The 17299-nt window shown below is 37.5% G+C and overlaps 1 protein-coding gene across 5 annotated transcripts in view; it reads right to left on the bottom strand.

The window, feature by feature from the left end:
• Positions 1–1353: 1353 nt before the first annotated feature.
• Positions 1354–17299, bottom strand: part of tp73 (tumor protein p73) — a 28332-nt gene continuing 12386 nt past the window's right edge. For all 5 annotated transcript variants that reach the window (XM_079358755.1, XM_079358758.1, XM_079358756.1 and 2 more), the window contains 10 exons: positions 10061–10247; positions 9699–9814; positions 8426–8535; positions 7620–7759; positions 7378–7466; positions 6988–7115; positions 5125–5279; positions 4817–4949; positions 3380–3473; positions 1354–3139 (listed from right to left, as the gene is read on the bottom strand). In XM_079358755.1, the coding sequence (XP_079214881.1) occupies positions 2738–3139; positions 3380–3473; positions 4817–4949; positions 5125–5279; positions 6988–7115; positions 7378–7466; positions 7620–7759; positions 8426–8535; positions 9699–9814; positions 10061–10247 (1554 nt within the window). In that variant the 3' untranslated portion in view covers positions 1354–2737. The remainder of the gene's footprint in view (positions 3140–3379; positions 3474–4816; positions 4950–5124; positions 5280–6987; positions 7116–7377; positions 7467–7619; positions 7760–8425; positions 8536–9698; positions 9815–10060; positions 10248–17299) is intronic.

Genomic DNA, 17299 nt, shown 5'->3' on the forward strand with positions numbered 1-17299 from the left:
TCTGATGATGATCTTTTTGCATCATTTCTTTCTGCAAATGATTTGACCATGATCCCTGCCAAATACCTGTTGAACGCTCCTGTTTGACATGTGACACAATGAATATTCCCATTCACAAATCCAATACTGCATGTTCATCTCCAGGAATGTAATCTTTCCCTTATTTCAAGGTCACAAATATTCATTTTCAATACCATAATATGTTTCAGATGTCCCCCAAAATCTGTTTGTGAAGTTTCTTGCCAAAAATGAATTCCAATGCTGTATTTTAACATGCCTATAAACACCTCTGTTTCACCTATTCTCAGAACAGACTGTTTCTGTGTTTGTAGCTTTAAATGTAAGATCTGTGTTTTATTTATATTTATTTTTGACTTTGTATTTTGAATAAATTCAAAAATAACTCGTAATTATTTCCCAGTCTGCTTTTTAAAAGACTCACTCTGGGATAACACTATCTCTCTCTGTATATGAAAGTGGAAAGTAATCACTGTCTGCTGTCGCTGTCATAACAGTTGCCTATACTCCAGGCAATGGATTACACTGAAATGTATTCTCACTAGCAATCCAAGCCCAACCTTTTATATGGATGTTCATTTTAATGACTTCCTTCTCTCGTATACAGACTTCCACCGCTTTGCGTCCCAATAACCTTCTTTTTCTCAAAACACTAAACCAAATATCTTGCTTTATGACCGTAGCACACTTTTTTCTCTCCCATGATCCCTGTCATACTTTGCAATATGTGCACCTTAAAGCGGATAGTTGGTCTTAACCATGTATCTGCAACACATACGTCATTCTTTTATTAATAAAGGGAGACATTTCTCCAGCCTAAAAGCTATAACCTTTGCAATCAGCTGAAAACACAGTTTGAATTTCCTGACTCTCTCCCACAGTTCCTGCAAAAAACATTATTTTTCTACTCCCACTTCTACTCCCACTTTTTTTATTTGATTGTACTGTCTCTTTACGTCACATCCATCGTAATGCAAAATTATTAGCTGGTTCCACCCATATCATCCGTACAGTACACATCCCTGTATGAATACTTACGGGAATACAAGGACATGACAGTTTATCATAATTTCTAAATCTTTCTCATCAAATGCAACCTAATTTTAGACTTTAACCTGAAAATTATGCCTCACTGTCAAATCTTATTAAATGCAGATTTTAGACCCAGTTTGTTTTGTTTGAGTTGCTGAAGAGTAAAGGAAGCCAAATATTTTAATGTAAATGATTTTCAGAAAAAAATACTGAACTTAACAACCTCAAAACAGAAGTACATAATATAAGGACACATCTTAATATTAAAAAAAAAATCAAGGAAAAAGAACCTTAACAATAATATCAAAACAATGACTATTTATTATTTACATTGTGGTGATATATAATACTGATCATAAGCACAAATAATCCTAACTATTTAACTTTTAAAGCATTAAAGTGCTCTGTCTTTGACCAGTTGGGTTAGAGAATCTGTGTCTCTGAGTGAGAAAAAACATTCATTAAAAAAATGGCTGAAAGTCATTACAAATTATTATCATGGTACAACATCATGAGGTTACTCCAAACACATGTGACATCATTACGATAATTATATCATGATGTATCCTGCTGAATCTCAATCTAGAAATTGAACTGGAATGTTGCTGTTAAATAGCCCAAAACAAGTGCCATGACAAGACTGACTAGTTACACAACCAGCTATAATCAACATGAATATCAGTGAGAGGACCTTGCCCTGCAAGGTTTGTAAAATACAACAAGAAAGAGAAGATTCTAACTTTGAAATTTGGGTTCTTGGGGAACAGGTATGCTACTCTTCATTTGTTAATAACATTTTTGAGAAAATCCCTGCTACGAAGATATAATACTGATTTTTCTATTTTGTGTCTGTTTTGCATTTGTTTTTCTACAAAAATTACAACAGTGTTCTAAACATTAATGAAAAGGATTGAATGACATGCCTATCTTCTTCTAAAATGATGTAAGTTTTCATGACATCATACTATGTACAAAGCTCATCAAAAACTATAGTTGACAATGAAATGACATGGACCTGCTAAACGAGACGTCACCACATTACGGCTATCAAAAGTTTACATTATGTCGCTGTGATTTGATGTTACCATTCAATTCTCTTAATGTTTTTAAACACAAGATACAACATTGAATCTATACACCTCTCTTACAACCACATCTACACCAACACATTTACAAGATACACTATATACATATGTACATGACAAGTTAAACTGAATGAGCAATAAATGCTCATTGTATGTATTCCATCACAAATATGACACTCGCAAGTGATGACATGAGGAAGCTCCTCTGAAAAACATGAGATAAAGCAATTGCTAAATTTTGAATTCCCCATATAGGGAAATTGTTATTATTTTAAATGATTCAAGTGCCCAAACAAATAGTCCATAGCGTCCAGAGAGTCCATGTTTGTTAAGCATTGCCATGACGATGCAATGACTATTTCCTATTTAGACTTGTTATGCCCTTTTGTGTCTCAATGTGTTCAACCTTCCTAGTGGAAAAATTGCTCAAGCACAGGATAGGGGCTGCGCTTAAAAGTGCACCAACACACTGATAATGTCCAATATGCAAAATCAGTGACTGAAATATGTCAGCAGCACATTGTTACAGGCCTTACTCTGTAAAGAGGTTGATGTTGACAATAATATTGGCAAAAGAACAGTCCAAAGATATTTTTTGGGGCTCAGTGAACATCACTTTCCATGAACTCCTCCTTAATGGAGTGCTTGTTACGTGACAGTTTGCAGTCGGGCATGTCAAAACCAAAGTCAGCCCATTCGTCAGTAGCTGCTGCCATCCCTGTCGTCCCAATAACTCCTGACCTGTTGGGGATTGTGATAGTGTGACGAACGCGAAAGTGCACAGCCTCCATGACCCGCTGACGTTGCAGTTCCCCACTGGCTGCCCCGATGGCCGCCATGGCAGAAGCAGCCATGTTGCTGCTGGAGCGAAGAAGCTGCTGACCGTGATAGTCATGATGATGAGTAGAAGCAGGCAGTTGGAGGGGAGCACCTTGTTTCATGTCCTGCAGCCCTCGCCAGATAGCCAGGCGGGGCTGCTCTGGTATCTTCAGGGCACCCAAATCCTAGTAAAGGCAAAACAAATAAATGAGTTCAATAATGTTAGAAATAAAGACGAAAAAACAAGTAGAAATGCAGTCCACAGGGTATGTTTATTATCAAGGACACCTTTTTCTAAAAATACATGTTTTTGATGTTGTTTTTCTTTCTTTTACCATTTACCTTTCCAAATTTTAAGAACACAACATTTGTAACTGTGATCATTGTTTTCAGTGAGATTCTGAACGCAGGAATGGAATGGTTACCTCCATGGACAGAGTCTGCAGATGGTAGACAGACTGGAGGCCTTGGGAGGTGAAGTACTCAATGAAGTTTTGACAGCCCAGACTGGTAAGAAAACTGTGTGGGGAGAAAAGCAGGGCTGCTTAGACTACCATCAGATCACAGCTGCAGAGCTCAAAGACGGACTCCAATATTTACCACAGTCAAGAGTCATTTTAACAATTGCAACCATGCTTCAGTAGAAAAAAAGACTATTCTGACTGGATGATATGGGTCAACTTTTATTTTTAGACAACACTGAATAAAATAACACCTCATTCTGACGTGTTACATCATAACTTCCCCGTCTTCTCAAGCTATTTCTAGTTGATTTTAAAATTGATTAAAAGGATTGGGGCAGAAGAGTGCAAATACTTAATATAATAAACATGCATTTATATTAATGATTCATAAGGCCATTCTTGCTTTGATGAAGAACCTTTATTAAAAATACATAGAATGTAAAGGTACACATACAGTGTAAATGATAAAGAAGCTAACTGTGCAAATGTAACTGTACAATAAACATTACATGTAGAAATCAAAGAGGATCAAAATGTTTCAACTGAAAAAGTATAAGCATTAAAAAACGTATTTGAAACATTATCTTAGAAAAATAAAAGAATGTGTTTTTTAAATTAAGCAAAACTTAAACAAGAAAAAAAGCCTTTACAGAACTTGTAGTGCATTGCAGAGAGTGGCGGTGCAAGCAGTGAATGAGTACATTGTGTTATTGTAGGAGGCACATTACTGTATGCCACACAGTTTAGGATTTGGGTTTAGCATAACAAACCCACTGGCAGCCATAGTGTAGACTTATAACTTGTGAACACCTTGGCAATATGAACAGTGCAAACAGACTGGGTTTATGTGCTGCTTTTGAATTGGAGCTGATCAACACAGCTGACTGAAACATTTAGCATTCAGTGAGAGCAAGCCTGGGAAAGAAACCACTTACTTTGTAAACAACTACTGGCTAATAAAGAAAAAGCAAAAAAATCTAGACCAAATGTGTTCAACTAATGACAGGATCGAATAGATATTGTAGTGGCCAAAATGGGAAATTACCAACCAAAACACACACTTTCACTTTGTTTAAAAAAAAATCTCCAGTAACCTACAACCAACCTGTACAGGTAGAGTCTATTTTGAGTTGAATCATGTTGAGACATAATTTCCTATTCCCGAGGACCTACAGTATGGCACCAGCCATGTTTGAATAAGAATCTCATCAAACTGACTATGTGGCACTGTTCCATTGACACACATTATGCCTTGAAGTAAACAACAAGTGGTTAAAAATCATATGAACATTTCCAAACAAGCATTGAAATAGCACCCATTCAAATGTATCCTGACAAGTGGTGTCTGCTGGCCCTGTACAGTAGGACAATTAAGAGTGTCATTGGAGGGTGAGGTACCTTACAAGGCCGGGGTCAGGGTTATATGAAGGGGGCGGGCTGCAGTGGGAAGCAGACACTATAGTCTGACTGCTGTGACCACCATTCATGTCACCATTGGCCTGCATGTGATGGCTGTTGAGCATGTTTGAACCTGTGAGAACAGTAGAGATGATTAATGAGATCATGCTGAGAAAGACAAACAGAGATCTTACTAAAATGGCATCCAAAGGGTCAACTTATATTTCTGCTTGGAATACAGACACGTGTGAATGTGTTTTTGATTTGGTTTGATTTGATTCAGAACAAAACAAATACAATCTAGTCACCCATATGAGCCATTGAGGTGGGGGCAGCGTGGTGTTGCTGGGGCTGCTGCCCCACCAGCTGGTTGACTGAGGTCTGTTTGTTGAGGCTGCCGTGGACATGGAGCTTGTTCATGTTGGACATTGGAGAGTAAGAAGAGGGGGATGCTATATGGCTCCTAGAGAGAAAAGGATAAAAGGTCCTGGTTACATGTATTTTGCTTTTTGTTAAGTTGTTAACATAGGACACAAACAGAAGTTTGATGATGAAGTAAAAAATGTTTATTTAGGGATCGTCGGTGGCGCAGTGGCAAGGCGCGCGATCCCATGTATTGAGGCTATAGTCCTCGCGCGCGGGCGGCCCGGGTTCGCGTCCGGCCTGTGGCCCATTTCCCGCATGTCTCTCCCCACTCTCTCTCCCTCATTTCCGACTCTATCCACCTTCCTCCCTCTATAATAAAGGCATAAAAGGCCCAAAATAAATCTTTAAAAAAAAAAAAAATAAATAAATAAATAAAATGTTTATTTAGCTTTTTATATTGTAAACGTTTTTTTATCCTGTTTTTTTTAAATGCATCTTTGTGTACATACGCATGAGCTTTCTGACTTACATGTCCATGTTCAGTATGTCCACTATGTTTACTATGATTTCAATAAGCAAGAATCAGACAATACATCCTGTGGCCTGTTTGAGAAAGCTGTTTCAACAAACTCTCAGTCTAACCCCGAACTCTGACACGATTTACCCTCAGGTGGGAAACTCTGAGTTTTCTAGTTCCAGCTGATCTGAGTTCATCATATCAACTCTGAGTAGGGTCTCTCTGGATCAGTGCATGAACCACAACTAGCACTTACTGATACTAAATTTCACCATGGCAATAGGTAGCCTACAAAAAGTTCATTTTACATTACTCCTGTTGAATTAGAAATCCTCATGTGGCAAGTATGATTATGTTTTAGAAAAAAAAGTAAAACCGCTGCAGCGGTAAAGGGGTATAAGTGGCATGAGAGAAAATGCTCAAGTTTGAATGTAGTCTATTTATTTAACATTTTATGACACTTATAAAATTGCAGGTAAAAAACTGCAAACCCCAATGTCAACCAAAATGAAGTTTGTTTTATATTGTATGATAAACAGATTATATAAAACAACCTGGATTTGTATTCAGAAAAACAGGTAATCTCCGCTAACACACGTGATACGGACAGAATCCATGTATGAAGAAAGGAATCTGAGTGTCTGGCTCTTTAAGAGAGAGAGGAGACAGATATAAACCTCTGGTTTCATTGAAGCAAACCTGCACCTGACCAGGTTAGGTTCACAGACTGTGTTGCCAGAGAATAGAATAGAATAGAATGCCTTTATTGTCATTATACAAATTGTACAATGAGACTACTTGGCTTCACCTTAAAGTGCACACAGCTAAGAACAAAAAAACAACAACAAGAAGAAGCGTATGGGTCAAAAAGAAAAAAGAGTGACCCCCGTGGCAGGGTATAAACAAAAATATAACTATTTTCACTGTAAGAGATGTTATTTTAGCAGTATATAAAATATAGAAGTATAAATATCACAGTATGAAATGTCAGTTTTGCAGTATATAAAATATAGAAACACACTCTGAGCTTATATTACCTCTCTTTTTGGAACAGGCATGAGTTACCCCTCTTTCACTGGTCTGAGTGACCTCCCTTTTTTAACAGGGAAAATCCAGGGTTTCCCTCATTTTAGGGTTAGCTCTTTAGTTTGGGTTTATGATTTATTACTCTTAGGTTATTTTCTTTGTACACATTTTTATTGTATGTTCATAGATTAACAATTGTTATTCTTATTATTGCGTGTCATGTTGTTGTTTTGGTGCATATGTTATTTTTGGATGGACTCACGGTCTTTGCAACATTTGCTGCTGTGTTTGTTGTCTGTAGGAGTCCACCAGAGGCTGTGGCACCAGCTCCACCAGCTCTAGACTGTCTTTAATCTTCATCAGCAGCTCAAAGTTATCCCGGCCCCGAACCTACAAACAAACACAGCACATACCAGAATATAATTCTTGACAGTACTGGAACATACGTTTGTTTTTTACGTTTGATATAATGTTAACAATTCTATTTCAGTCATTATCACATACTCCTAAAAAATGCAGTACCTTATAAACAAAGTTAGATTTTAATTTAAAATCAATAACATTATTTTCCAAATTTCTAATTGACTGTATATCAACCTTATTTGTGGTGTCTTATTAGTACTATTTTTACACAAGTGAGAAAGGTTCTTACAGGAATATAGTAAATCTCCTCTTCTCCATGCCGCCTCTTCCTCATGTTTATATTTGGACTAGGAATATTTGTCGGACTCTGTTTGAAGTCTGCAGACAGAGAAAACAAACAGTCTTAAAAAATGACATTACATTAAACAGTGCCATTCTTTTTTGATAAGCAAGCTTATATGCTGCTTATGCTGAAACAATTTAAAATGTGGCGAACAAAAAAGTTGGGCTAGAAAAGAAAAGAAAACTCACTTCGTTTGTTGGCACCGCCATTTTTGGCACTCTCATTCAGGGCCTGTTGTTCCCTGAAGTGGTCCTCATCTGCTTTGCGGTCTCGACCAGGACACGCACATATCCGACCTTCAAATGACCTTCTGCCCAACACTTGACCACTGCCATGATGATGGGGAATATAAAATATGTACATTGAGTAAAGTTGGTTAAGAAAACTATATTATGTTTTCCAAATTAAGTCCAACCATATCTACACTAATAGGCGTGACTTATACTTGTTAGACTGATGCATTAAAAAGTAACACAACCTGCATAGTGGCTCTATTGTCAATGGTAAAAATGTTAAATAGGTAGAATAGGTATAAGCTACATAATGTACATTCTGCACTTTATTGGTCAGTCTGGTCATTTTGTTTGTGTCTTTTCCAGTAAGTATATGACAGTAGTTCTGTCTTTAGGGACTTACGTTGAGAACCAGAGGGTCCCCGGCTTAAGTACCAGCGTGGACCAAAATATGGAAGTTAGTACTACCGAGGTGGTCTTGACCATAATACTCAATCCGCAACCCACTTTGGCATTTCTACTCTAATGCATGTCCACATGTCCTGTTTGTGCATGTGTGTATTTCAGGCATGTGTGTGTGAAAAACACATCTCTCAATAGCATAGTATAAACCAGAATTTCCTCCAAGAATAAATAAAGTATGGAAAATTAAAACAAATCTTAAAACCCAAGTACTCTAAATTAATAGAATTAAAGCATAACAACTGATTTGTGATGAATCTATTGTGGACTGTTGTAGAACTTGTTCATTGTTGACTTACTCCCTGGTTTCCAAAGTTATGATGATGAGGATTGGTCTCCTGTTCATGCCACCAACACAGCTGCTGTTGCACATGAAGTTATACAGAATGGTGGTAAACTCCGTCCCTACCTGAAACACAAGTTGAACCTGTAAGTGTTTGCTCAGAGGTTTGAGGTGTAAGTGTTGATTTAGTCCCTGGCACTCATCAAAAAGCTTTTGTACTCGTATGACTCAAATTAATTCTTAAACTCCACCTACTGCTGTGTAAGACTTGCTGCTCATTTTACAGCAATTATAAGATTCCACCACTAGATGGCAGTATTGCTGCATAACTTTAAACCTGTACAGTTACGCTTCAAAAAGCAGCTCATGTGCGTTCACTGACACAAGATTTCTCACTCTTATGCTTGTGTGGACATGCCTGGCGTCCTTATTTATAGACCTGCTTCCTATGAGACACTTCACTGAAATTGACTGTTTCTGTGGTATGAGCTTGACTGACAAGAATGTGTTTTAAACAACTGAATTTTGTCTGAATTTAAAAAGTAGGGTCAGCTCTCACATTATCCATTGTTTTTGACCAGTAAGAGAAATCTTCTCAAACCCCCTCTTGAGGTGGAATAATTGGGAAATTGGACAGTTGACCTCATTTGTTTTACTTCAAAGTAATACTTCTACTTTTCCCTATAGAGCCATATTTCTTATGTGAAAGTTGAGCCCCTAAGGCAGGCCTAATAAACCATTCTTAAGGGCTAGAATGAGAAAATGTCAAGTGGAGCTACAATCCCTTTGTCAGACCTCCTATGTCAGGAGGAATGTTTTATATGTGTACCTTTTTAATCTTAGAGGATTAGGTTGTTGAATTACTAAAAATAAAAGCATGCTTTTGACTTTTTAACTTCTTCTGTTTAGAGTCCCCTCATATTAAATTGCAGAAATTAATTTCATTGAAATAAAATACACATTTCTATGCTTCGCAATAGCCAAAACCATTGAATGGGCTAAATACCTTACTTTTAAAATGATGATTTAAAATCAAACAAAGCAGAGTCACATTTTTTGATATTAAGTTCGGCTGCATCGACAATGTGAGTAGTAATGTGTTTTACTGGAAAGTAACTATGTAACTAATTCTTTTCAAATTCATTTGCATGAAGCCCCTATTTAAGATCCTTTAAAGCGTTGGATTTGATCAACGGGCCAATTATTGAAGAGGTTTGAATTTAATATGTACCTTACAAAAGCAAATTGAATAAGATGATTTTACAAACAGCTGCTAATGAACCACCAACCTGTGGAGCTTCATAGGGCACAAAGACACTCTGGCGTCCCGTGACAGGATCGTCCACATACTGAGAGAGGTTATTCCCCTCCACTCGGATTAGGTGACTGGCTGGGGCCACTTGACCTTTGGAGACAATGATGGAAGAAAGCTAAGGGCACAGTTGGCTTATCTAAGCAATCACACATACCTGAAACCACAAATCACTTGTATAAAGACAAAACACAAACCAAACAATTGAATTGATTCTCATCCTCCCTGAGGAGAATTCACAGTCAGTGACTTATTTGGTGTACTCAAAGAAAAGTAGTGAAGTATAAAATGTCCAGGTACACTCAGTGACGTTCAAAAGACATAGCTCAGCGAGCATACCGTCATTGAAGTCTCGTCCCAGTTCATGGTTGGGGCAGCGTTTGACCACTTCTGTGACATGTTCTGCCTTTTTGTAGACGGGCATGGCTCTGATGATGCTGCCATGTGGAGGAGAGGAGGAGAGCTTGAGTTGGATTGGACAAGTCTTTGCTATCTGGCAGTAGAGCTTTTTCAGCAAGGGAGAATACTGTATGGGAAAAGAACACAGACGGTGGACAAGACAAGCTGGAGTCAGAGATACTGAGATGAAAACTTGAAGAAGGAATAAGTGAATCCATATGGAATAACATTTCCTTTGAGAGCTATGACGTCATCTATCAGCACATAGCTAAATAAGGACGTTCAATTATGGCACATAAGATCGACAAGGAATGACAATTGTAAAATCATGGGACAATAATTATCACATAAAATCCCGAGTGCAGAACATATTTGAGAACAGAACGAGCATCAAAGAAGGGGAAACTGAAAAAAAACATAAGCATTTTAAACGAATGAAAAGATTATTATCCAGCAGATTCTGCGGGAAGTAATGCGAGATGCTACAGCTGGCAGATGAAAGATTGATGTCCCAAAAATCCTCTCAGTGGATGTGCCATGTGAAAATCCAACAAAAATATGAATAAATTATAAATAATTATAAATAAACAGTGGATGACGATGAAGTGTTCGAGTTTTGCCTTTGTCAGTTACAGTAAAGTTCTAGTCTTTAATTATGTCTCTGGGAATGATTATAAACACATGCTAATGTATGCATATGTTTCTGCATGTATGTGTATAAACGTCATGAATCATACATTCAAAGACATGGGGGGGACAAGGGATGGAAAAGCCTAAACATGCCCCAACACAAACATTACATCTAAAATATCTTCCCTGTGTAAATCAAACAGGGACCTTCCAGAAAAAAAGAGAGAAGACCTTTGTCCTGTGTAGACTTGCTTCAGTACTTTTGAATATACATGTAACAGCACGTGGCAGAAATGCATGCAGCTCATAGTCTATAACAGTGAATGCAAACGTAAACTGGACTTTTGTCTATTTGAATTTAAATGGTGAGAAAACAGAGAGAAGAAGGGCCGTCGCTGCTTTTTAAATCTCTTTAAATCTCTTGGTAACCAAATGTCTTTTCAAACAACAATAGTTTATCTTTCAGTTTGAATCCATTTGCAAGTATAAGATATGAATGGTAAATTGACTAGTCTTTTGACTACTCAAAGCCTTTAAATTTAATTGATGAGTAAGCTTCAGCATTTAACTAAAACCTGGGATTAACTATAAGGAAAAAAAACATTTATATTGCACATGTTGAGCTATCAATAATTGCCTGGGGAAAAAAAGCTCACATAAGCTTAGCCTTGATGATTGTTGATATCAGCAGATTGCTTTAAAGTAAATGTGCCATTCACTTGATCTTGACAACATGTCAGAAAATCTGTGGCAAGACGGCATCAAATTAACCATTTTTTAAATTCTATCCCATGTGAGTCCACCAAATTGGTGCTGTTTCTTTATAATAACTATTTCCTTTGAAGCCATTTCTAAACCCACTAACACCGTATTAGTATGATTATTGGATATTGATCCCAGTTTACTTTTCTTTTTGGACTCCTGGTGTTCTATACTTACGCATTACAACTATTTACAAGAACTTTGTTTTAGGACTTTAAATATCAGTTACTTTTACATATATATCATCACAAACATACACACACACACACACACACACACACACACACACACACACACTCACACACAAACACACACACAAACACACCTTTTCTCACAGCCATAGCCTGAATAAATAATTTCTCAGAGATTGAACGGCCTGACACACTTTTCCATTTCATTTTTACAAACGTAGTGACTTTATCTACAGTAACAAGTCCAAAAACTCTTCCATATATTTGCTTTGGCTTTGCCATCATGTTAACAGCAGAGTCTGTCGGCATTTAAAAATAAGAAAGTGGTTAATGTTTTTCAGTGTTGTACTGAAGTCTTTGATATCCATTCATGGAGATGAGTTTAATGTAGAAAAAAGGCTGACAATGTGACGGAGTATCTACATTAAAACCCCTGTGCTTGTTTACAGCTTACTTTAAAGGTCAACTGCCGAGACAAGATACGTTTCTAAGACAGAATTGGTTTTCATTAATTTTTTGAATGATTCAAATGCAACTTTGACCTAAAAAAAATAACAACTGTAGATATTGTAGATAAGATAAGATTTTTTTCTGAAGGTGACAAAAAACACCTCTGGCCACTTTTCCATAGCATAGCAGATGCAGTTTTTATGGATCCATATGACACTACAGCTGATTTTCCAAATTACTTATTCTGATTCTAAAGTTTTAACTACAATAATAATGATGTGAAATGCCATCTATACTATTAACACGTTTCAAAAAAGGGTTTGGCTTTATAAACACACCAAATGATCAGTTTACTGAAGTTAGAATTATTGTTTTTGAATGAGTGCATGAAACATCATAAAAAAAATTAAAAAAAATTGTCTCATTTTGTGTCTCAACTTTTCCACCACAGGGGGAAGTTTGAACATCAGCCTCTACCGTCAGTGTGTGAATGTGCTGTTAAAAGGGGGAATGTTACCTTGAGTGGTCAGAAGACTAGAAAGGCACTTTACAAGCTCAAATTCACACACACACACACACACACACACACACACACACACACAAACTGATTTAAAATGATGTAAAACCTTTTTTTTCCCCAACATGTTTAAATCATCAGCATGAAAACAATAAAAATGTTTGAGAGTGTTTGATTCAAAAGACACCCATAACCGACACATCGTGACACGTCAACTTCCTTTCTAAACTCCACTATGTTCGTTTGTTTTGTTACGAGGCATTATACCAAAATGCAGTTCATTTAGGCTATAAAACATTTCACATACCTTATCTGACACTGCAGATGTGATATCTAATAGCAATCCCCTTTTAAAATCCCTTTATTTATCAATATATTCATCCCACCTTCGAGGCCGTCATCACTCCCTGTCTCTACGGTGGACGGCTGTAGGCAGGTCCGAACAGGCTCCAACAGACACAGTGATAATTGCCAGACAGTCATCCATATACACAAGCAGCAGCTTGCCTGCTGCAAAATGTGCTTAACTATCCAAATATCAAATATGTTTACGCACATTCAGTCACACGGAGCTGACATACCTACTGTACGTACGGAACAGCTTTTTTAAACTATTTGAAACTATATCAATTCAAATTTATACAGACATTTGAAGAATCTGCTTTACTTTTTTTTTAGATTCATAGTAACTGAGTTTTGTTTCTCTGAGACCACAGAAGGAAATAAGGAGGAGAAATCTGAATCTATTCAAATTCATAATAAACTGAAAAATAAATTACACTAACAGTATTGGGGTTAAGGAAACCGGAGATTTAGCAATTTAAGATTGGAAAAGTATAACTATGACCCTGATCACACCTGCTGACACATTTCACACTGTTAAACAACAGTAGCTTTGAGCTTTGTGAGCTGTACACCCTTAGGATTCAATAGAAATGTTATCTCAAAAAAGCTCTATATTAAATCATACAACAGTTTTAAGAGTAGAGAAATTAGATGTTATTTGATTTTGCATGCCAGCCTGTATTATTTCCTTTACATGTCCTTTTTCAGAACTGTTCATTTTGTAAAGTGTCTTGAAATACCGTTTTTCAATGAATTGGGGTTTTAAGAATCAAAGTGAATTAATTGATTAGTTGTATGATTGATTGAGTATTTCTGTCGGACAACACCCCAAATGTCATTACTCCTTATTCTTGCATTTGCTGTACAGATTTATCAGAATCACATATGTTTGAACTTATTAACAACTTTTTGTTCTTCTTTGTTTGTTGTCATCAATAGAAAAAAAATATGGGCAGTGTGTGTGAAAAAAAAAAGATCTCTTTTCTTGAACTTTTTTTTTTTTTTTTTTCCAAATCCCATCCTCGACAGGAAGACCATGTGTGATGTGGCTGTGGATGATGCATTGGGAAAGGAAGGGAGAATGATGCATTGTGCAGGGCATGTTGAGACTTGTGTCCTAACGGAGAGATGCTAAAAGCTGGGAAGAGAGCTTCTGACTCGCCGCCTTGCAGTGCATGCTCAAGCCCGCATCCTCTGCATCACCTTCCCCCTGACACATACTGTATGCACACACGCACACCCACAAACACACCTAAACTAAAGTCCGAGGGTATGGAAAGATCGCTTATATTTTGACAAGGCTGAGGGTGTTAGATATCATTTCCAGGTGCAGTGACGCTTGTTCGCATCCAAGAATCCTCTTCAACAGGCAAGACAGCTACTAAGTTTCAAAACGATTTTCGCTAATGCACAGTGTCCTGACGAGACAGGAAGGGGACTGGGAGATTACCAGACAAGCTTAACATGAGCTTGAATGGATTGACTGTGTGTGGAAATATTGTAATTGTTTGTTCTGTTCTCAACTGTTTCATGGATGTTTGTTCTTTTCTTGTCTTCACATCTTATCTTATCTTATCCCCTTTTCAACTTTTAAATAGTGTAGCACATTTTCTTAAAAGCCACTTTAAGTATTTTTCCCACTTTTCAGCTGACAACTTGTGCAAACTGGATTTAATGAGAATTAATGCTATAGGCAGCCACCCTCCTCTTAATCTCCCAACAAATCACTGCATGCCAACCCTTCTGAGGGGGAGGCAGTGATGAGGCAACGAAACTGATTATAGTCAATATGCTCCTTTGGCATTCGGTATTTCCCACTGCCTGAGGCCACGAAAAATCAACGAGAAACCCAGTGACTGTTAACTTAACAACTGTAACTGTAACAAAGTGACTCAAACTAGTCAACAAAGTCTTTTATAATGCATGATCAAACAAAAAACTGTACACATTAAGGGACCATATTAAAATGACAGTATGGAATTTTAAGGAAGCAACAGGTTGGCAAATGTTATTTAGGTAACATTAGGACTATTCCCAAAGCTAATTTTGTTGTTTTCTGTTTGCCAAAGCCAACGAAAATCCTTACTAGTCAAGTTAAAACAATAAATATATATGCACATCATGAATGAGCCTAAAAGCCAGGCATGGTAAGTGAAGAAACTAATACCTGTTATAATAGTAATAGCCATCTTGGATTATTTGTTTATCAATCGTATACCAAGTTATATGAATGAATGATGCGTGCCCCCAAAAAGGCACAAAATGCAGAGATGTTGAGTCCAGTGACTTTTTTTTTTTTTTTAAAGATTTATTTTTGGCCTTTTTGCCTTTATTGATAGAGTCAGAGGACAGTGGATAGAGTCAGAAGTGGGGAGAGACATGCGGGAAGGAGGCCGGACGCGAACCCGGGCCGCCCGCGCGAGGAGCAAAGCCTCGCAACATGGTACGCGCGAGCACGCTGCCGCTGCGCTATCGGCGCCCCCGTGACTTTTTAATGAGATGACTCATTCACGAACATGGCTTTTATTAAAAATGACTTCATGCCTTTTGAATTACCTTAACGAGTTATTTATTAAACATATCCCATAAAGAACGGTGAAAAAAGCTAGCCTTTTTTCTTACTGCAGGACTCGGCCTGAAAACACTTTACTTTAGATAGATCAACTTTATTTCTGCCTTATTGGACAACATTTGAAATTGGGGTGTTAAAGGGGTTTGCTTATTTAGACCCCTGACTTCTGTGGCCATTTGAGGAACTGCAGGTTTTGAAACTTAATTAAAGTTTCAGCCCTGGAATTTGCAGTTCGGTTGAATCCCAGACCCTAACAGGTATTTGCATTAAAATTCATACATATTATGCATCCCTGGAGCAGCTTTTTGGAAAATCTCCTTAAGTTAGCTGAGAATATTTCATTGTAAGAAGCTTTCTACTATTCAAGACAAAAACACTTCTCAAACATCAACGTTTTGGCTTTCATTGTGTTTTTAATCTGAATTATGAATAATCTCACTGTGATGTGAACATGTTTATTTCAAATAATAAATGTTTTGGGGAAAATGTTCAGAAGGAAACAAATGCATTTTCGAGTGGCTGCGTATGCGGTATTTTTTCTGATCATGAATAGGGCAATAAGTGGAATCCTACTGTATCCTACAGGTTCAAACATGATCATACTGCATTAAATCACACATAGCAACTATATAACTACACTTAAATACATCTTCTGATATTCCACCAATCCTATAATCAGGCTCATAATATAAAACAAAGCATTACGGTAAACTCCATAAAGCCATGAGCAATCACACAGTCTGCCTCTCATTCTAATCCCTCCTGTTTAATGGCAGCAAAGGCATCTGAATAATCACAGGTTTCCTCGAAATCCCTTTTCTGCTGCATCACCAGCAGAAGCTTCAATCGTGTGCCAGTTAAAAATCCTTTGTCTGTACTATAAGAAAAACGGACTGAATTGCTCAGCCAGGTGGATTCAAATGTGTTAAAATTAAAAATTAAGATCACTTTCAAACTAGTGGAAATACAAACCAAATCCACCAAGCAGAGTTTACTGTGTTGTGAATGGTAGGTTGAATGGCATAGTATGATAGTGGAGTCCCTGCCACAAATCATTATATCTGTTGTCAGGGACCCTTCATTGTAAATAAAAAAACGGGAAATGTGTGAAGGAAAATAACATTTGTTTGATATGAAAAGGAAGGTAGTAAATATTACGTTTACGCCAACAGATTGGAAAAGGTTTCTTTCTTATTTTAGGATTTCATTCCATTGAAATAATTTTTCAGGACAAATATCTTTAATGGTGTCTGTCAGTGTAGTTTGGACATGAGAGAGAGGAGATGACAAATGTAGTTAAGGAGATGACTAAGTGAAACTCTAAGCTCTGAGGGTGACAGCGATGAGTGCAAGTTAAGATCAGAGGAAGGAGTTGGGGGGGGCGGGAGATGGGGGGGAGCAGCAGGTCAAAGACCACCGCTCTAATGTCCACAGGGGGATCTTCTTACATGATTTTTGCATGAGGAAAAGAGCCCACCACGCATGATTACTTCAAGCAAACAAAGCGATAGCGGAGGAGCCCCACATTCACAGAGTGAAGGAAGTGCAGTTTGTCTCTCGGTTCTCTTGTTTCAGAGAGGTCAACTGTGTGACAGTCAGCGGTGACACCTTTCTCGCAGGAGACCTCTCATTGGGTCATGACAAATTACACAGTTCCCATTTCACCTGTCTCTCACCACATTGCATCTAAAAGTAGTTGTTGAAGTGATTCC

This window comes from Symphodus melops (genome assembly GCF_947650265.1).
Source record: "Symphodus melops genome assembly, chromosome: 13".
Taxonomy (NCBI): Eukaryota; Metazoa; Chordata; class Actinopteri; order Labriformes; family Labridae; genus Symphodus; species Symphodus melops.